The 5,508-nt window shown below is 41.1% G+C and overlaps 1 protein-coding gene across 1 annotated transcript; it reads left to right on the forward strand.

Annotated features, from left to right (window-relative positions):
• Nucleotides 1-774: 774 nt before the first annotated feature.
• trim105 (tripartite motif containing 105) lies at nt 775-5,275 on the forward strand. The gene is made up of 7 exons (XM_054597820.1): nt 775-875; nt 1,401-1,742; nt 2,905-3,000; nt 3,676-3,909; nt 4,053-4,066; nt 4,212-4,327; nt 4,556-5,275. Exons 2-7 carry the CDS (start codon nt 1,449-1,451, stop codon nt 5,113-5,115), a joined length of 1,314 nt encoding a protein of 437 aa, XP_054453795.1. The 5' UTR covers nt 775-875; nt 1,401-1,448; the 3' UTR covers nt 5,116-5,275.
• Nucleotides 5,276-5,508: the final 233 nt, after the last annotated feature.

The following is a 5,508-nucleotide window of genomic DNA, read 5'->3' on the forward strand; positions in this document are numbered from 1 at the left end:
CTCATCCAGATCCTGTATCTCTGATCGAGTTGCATGTCCATATATGTGTATATGTATATATATATATATATATATATATATATATATATATATATATATATATATATATATATATATATATATATATATATATATATATATATATATATATGTATAAATATATGGCACTAGGGACAATCAAATTAGGTGTCCCAAAAAACGTACCATGAGGCCATGTGCTTGGTATTGTTTCTTGGAATATTGAGGTTTTAACAATGAGACTAAAGGTCAGGATATCTTAGTCTTTGCTGCTTTGATTTTGTCCACTCTTTAAAAAATATCTGTCTCTTGTAAGTCTGCCAACTTTACGAAATTGCATACTAAATTGCTGGAGGGGTCCTTCAAATCCTACAATGAAGGGAGTTAGTATTTTAGAATTAGAGTCTGTAAGCATACAACTGAGGGGAAGGCTTTGAGACAGTTGTGGAATAATGTAGAGGGATACAATTCACATAATATAATAGATTTGTTCAGATGATGAAATTAAAAAACAATCTGAAAATATTCTGAAAATAATGGAGTATGTGACAAATTTGTAGATCAAAGATGCTCTATAACTATATCTGGTGGTGTTCAGTGCAGAGTGAAATATAAATGAGGGAAATGAAAGAGGCAAGTGAACTGCATTCATTTCATAGACTGTATATAACAATAATAATAACATCCTTACACCCTGCTGTTTGATGTGAAACAAATGGACCAATCAAAGGAGCGTTCCTATCTCGCACATGCGCAGTGCGTGTGTACGTCTTGTTCCAGTTGAGTCCAGAAAGCAGACAGCAAATGGAGGGACTTTGAAGTACTCGGGCACCACATTTCTCCGAACAACAGACACCGTAAGTTAATACAAGTGTTAAAGAAAACTTTATTATAGTCGCCATGTCAAAGTTTTACATTATTTTAGTTGTGTGTGGCTTAAAGAGGCGTTTTACTGGCTGCTTTACGGAGCTAAACGCTTGCAGGGTGCAGGCAGTCTGAAACCAAACATGCGACCAAACGCTGACAATACAAATAAGAAGTCCCGTGATACAGCACAACCCTGGCTGTCGTTTCCACTTGGAGCAGTTGTTATGCATATTCTAAGGAGCAAGTTATTTGCATTTGATTTCCTATCAGTGTTGGACCTAAGATGGGAGGGGCACAGCTCACTCTGCAGGATCCAGATCTACACTATAATGAACAACAGGAAGTTGTAGAATGTGAACTTTTTTTTTATTAGTTTAATTTTAATATCAGCTACTATAACAAAGATATCATCCTGAGCACTGTCATCACTAAGGGAGTGTGTGTGTGCGTGTGTGCGTGTGTGTGTGTGTGTGTGTGTGTGTGTGTGTGTGTGTGTGTCTGTCTCTTTTTCCCAGGCTTTTACTTTCACTTTGACAGACTTTGGAGAGGAAAGGACCCTCACCATGGCTGCTGCTGCTGCTGCTACATCTACATCCACCACCAAAGGCAGCCTGAGAGAGGACTTGACATGCGCCATATGCTGTGACCTGTTCAGGGAGCCTGTCATGCTGGCCTGTATGCACCACTTCTGCAGGCCCTGCATCTCCAGGTACTGGAGGGGAACCCAGGGGCCGGTAAGCTGCCCGCAGTGCCGCAAGGAGTTCAGCTCTAAGCAGTTTCAAACGAACTACCTTGTGACAGCCATGGTGGAGAAGGTCCGGGTCACCACCTCGGACACGTACATCAAGAACCTAGAGGTGAGTTCAGACCTCGGCTGCCTGTTAAACCCTGATGCTGCTGGCTGCCTTCCATGCCTTTTATCGCTTAACTCCTGTCCCCGTTATCTAAAGAGTGTTATTAAGGGTTTGGTAATCATATACAAATAACCTTTTATTCCAAAGTAAATCAATCGATTGAAAATGAGCGTTCTGTTATGCAAGTTGAAAACATTTGTGTTCTATCTTTCAGTCCACATCCGGGTTTATTTCACTGTAGTTCCACCCTCAACACTTCTCGCTTGGATTGCTCCGGGCAAAGTTCACTCTCCACTCCCTTTTATATTACTTTGTATGACAGGATATATGACTTAACTGCAGCAGGGGAACCAATATACAATGCAGTAATTATAAAACCAACCATACAAAATTACTGTAATAAATCATACCCATGTCACTCTTGATATTAAATGTAATTGTGTATCATACTGTGCCAGAAAGGTGTTGAGTCAAATTTATGTTTGTTTTCATAGTGAAATAGTTAAATTTTTAGAAAATACTTTTATTCACTATTACTTAGAGTTAGATGAGAAGATTGATATCACTGTATCTAGTAAATATAAGGCTAAAGCCAGCAGCTGAGCTTGTTAGCTTAGCATAAAGACTGGTAATAGGGGGAAACAGTTAGCCTGGCTCTGTCCAAACATAATAAAATCTACCCACCTACACTTCCTAAAGCTCACTTATTAACATGTTATATCATGTTTGTTTAATACATACAAAAACAACAGGGGGTAGTTTTAAAGACCTTTTGAGTCAGTCTATTTATTGGCTTTTAACAGTCACTTCCTGTAGTCTCTGCTGGATGCCTGGCAACCTCATAGAGACTTCAGGAAAGCAAAAAAGCATACTTAATACATATATTTCTTATAGGCTCTAGTTTCTGCTGTTGTTGCACTAGATTGCACTGAATTTTAGGGTGTTTTCTAATATTTTTGCGCATATTTACGAGGTGGACAATAATAAGATATACATCTTTCAGTAAAATGTCTGTCTTAATGCAACAACATTACAAAGTACGTCCATATTTTTCTGGTCACTCAGCATGTTTACAGTTGAGTTCCTTGATGCTCTGCTCAGTCTCTCTCTGTGCATGCTATTGTTTCTGTCTCCACACTGATTTGATTTGTATATTGCTGTACAGAAACAACTAAAAGACACTTTGGAGAGTTATCGCCTGAAGAAGGAGGACTTCATCAATAGTATTCACAAAAACAAAGACAAGATGGATACCATAAAGGTAAGCTCCATGGCATGGCAGCACTTAGCAGATAAGAATGCACATGAAACTCCCTAATGGCTGTTTGCAATATGTCATAGTGTATATTTAGTGGTGTTTGCAGATGGCGATAAGTGACAGTTTGTGCTGTGATATGTAAAGCATAATGGTCTTGCGCTTGGGAACATTAACGCCTTTCTAACCTCTGCCTTTATTGTTTCTAAAAAATGCATAGGCAATCCTTACTTCACGGTATCGTTCCCACATGACAATCATGCTCCAGCAGAAAATCCCCAGTGCTTCAAACCAAGCACTTTTAATTAAGCGTTTATTTGCTATAACAATAGAGAAGACACATTACACCATGTGCCAAACAGTCACAGCCTTAACATAAACATAAACATAAACACATCTAATGTGTATGCAACAGATGGAAGATAAGAGCTTGGGTTTAGTCTTGCATGCTGTGCTGAGATGATGAACAGGAAATCCCTCCCCGCTTTAACAGTCTGTTGTAACAGAAATGTTGATCTTTGATGCAAAGTGTAGCTTCATTACCCCTTGTTTGTCTCTCTCTAGAGATGTGTACTTTTGTTGAAACTATTAAGAGGTTTATTGGAACAAGCCCCTTGACAGCGACAGCAAAGATGCTAAATTATGTCTCCTATAACATCAGCCATTTTTCCACTGTCTCAGAGAGTCGGAGCAGATCTGCAGGCCCATGTCAGAGGGGAATTCAGAGCTCTCCACCAGATCCTGCACGATGAGGAGACCTGTGCACTGGAGCAGCTAAGGAGAGAGCAGGAGGAGGAGCTGCAGAAAGTCCAGCGCCACCAGGAGGCCACGGAGGCAGCAGTGAGGGAGCTGGAGGAGAATATGAGAGCACTGCAGCAGGCTAGCGCTGCCACTGAGAACATCATACTCGCTGAGGTGGGTTTGTCTGAAATGTTTTGATGCCTTTTAATATATATAAAAAAAAAAACAGTATCATGTTTTCTTGCTTTTGAATTTTGCTTTAATTTGAAACAGTTGTTTATGTGATTTTTTTTTTTCTTTCATTTCCATCTCTCCAGCTCCCACAGCTGAGGTAAGTGTCCATTTCAATGTTATCAGTGACTGAATGCTCGTGGCACCTGTCATATGCTTATTGGGTTTCTACCTCAATTTAGTGCCATCTGTCCTGAGACTAAATGAGCCTCACTAAACACAAATGTTTGCTTTTTTTGCAACAGGCCATGTGCTCAGGTGGATATTGCCCCAGAGTTTGATACAAATGCTTTCCAAAACAAGTACATGGCCCCGTTACAGTACATCACATGGAGAAAGATGTTCAAGTCTTTGAATCCAGGTAATTTCCTCAGTTACGTGCTTTATTAGAAACACAAAAGACTCAAGCTAAAAGCTGCTTCTGCCTCATTGATGGGAGTAATTAAAGGAGAAATTTCTAGTATTATATAAAGATGTTGAAGTGGTAGCAGAATGACACCATTGTTCCACTGATGGGTTATATTCTTTATTTAAAATGTGACACACTGTTGAGTTTTATTACCATTTAATGAACTGTTTCAACCTCAAGGTCCTTCCCCATTAACGTTTGATGTCGACACGGCACACCCGAACATTCACGTCTCCAGGGACAAAACCGCGGCAGTCGAATGTGACGTCATGATCCCACATCAGGACCACAACAAGCGGTTCCTGCAGTGCGTCAACATTCTGGCTGCCCAGAGCTTCCAGTCAGGCCGACACTACTGGGAGGTAGAGGTGGGTTCCAAACCCAAGTGGGACCTGGGCGTGGCGTCCGAAGCCATAGACAGGCACGCTCGGATCAAGCTGAGCCCCGAGAGCGGCTACTGGACGCTGCGGCTGCGCAACGGGAGCGAGTACTCGGCCGGCACGCAGCCCTGGACGAGGCTGCAGCTCAGATCATCACTTCACAGGCTCGGGGTTTTCTTAGACTGTGAGGAGAGGAGGGTGTCCTTCTACAACGCCGATGACATGTGTCTGCTCTACTCGTTCACCAACGGGCCGCGGGGCAAGGCGTTGCCCTTCTTCAGCCCGTGCATTAGTGACAGCAGTCAGAAACCCCCGCCTATCAAACTCCTCCACTACCCGCCTGTCGCTCTGTCGGGCTAACATGAGTGCAATCAATATAAAGCTTTTCAGTATGCAAGAGCGGTCTATTCACTTATTGACCAATGACATTTATCACTCTATTGAAAGCCATTGTCAGCATTGCGTTTCTGTATCACACAAGTTTAAAGTTTCAAATTGTTGTTTTCCATGCGTTAATGATCAGATGAAAACCCGCTATATTAAACCTATTGGGGTTGAATATAGTGACGCTTATATGCATTTGAGATTTCATTTGAATCCATGCTGGAAAGATGCAGTTGGTTGACCTTTAAATGATATTCTGTATAATTATCTCTCATTAAGTCAGACTTTCCTTAGGTTTGCTTTTAAAAAGGTATTTTAATCACCATTGAGTTCAGTCAGCATGAAGGAAATGTTCACTTCTCACTCACT

The sequence above is a fragment of the Anoplopoma fimbria genome, chromosome 4, assembly GCF_027596085.1.
Source record: "Anoplopoma fimbria isolate UVic2021 breed Golden Eagle Sablefish chromosome 4, Afim_UVic_2022, whole genome shotgun sequence".
Lineage (NCBI taxonomy): Eukaryota > Metazoa > Chordata > Actinopteri > Perciformes > Anoplopomatidae > Anoplopoma > Anoplopoma fimbria.

Coding starts and splice junctions, on each gene's coding strand:
- trim105 (XM_054597820.1), top strand. CDS start 1,449: ATGGCTGCTGCTGCTGCTGCTACATCTACATCCACCACCAAAGGCAGC. Junction 1,743..2,904: donor CGTACATCAAGAACCTAGAG/GTGAGTTCAGAC, acceptor ATTGCTGTACAG/AAACAACTAAAAGACACTTT. Junction 3,001..3,675: donor ACAAGATGGATACCATAAAG/GTAAGCTCCATG, acceptor CCACTGTCTCAG/AGAGTCGGAGCAGATCTGCA.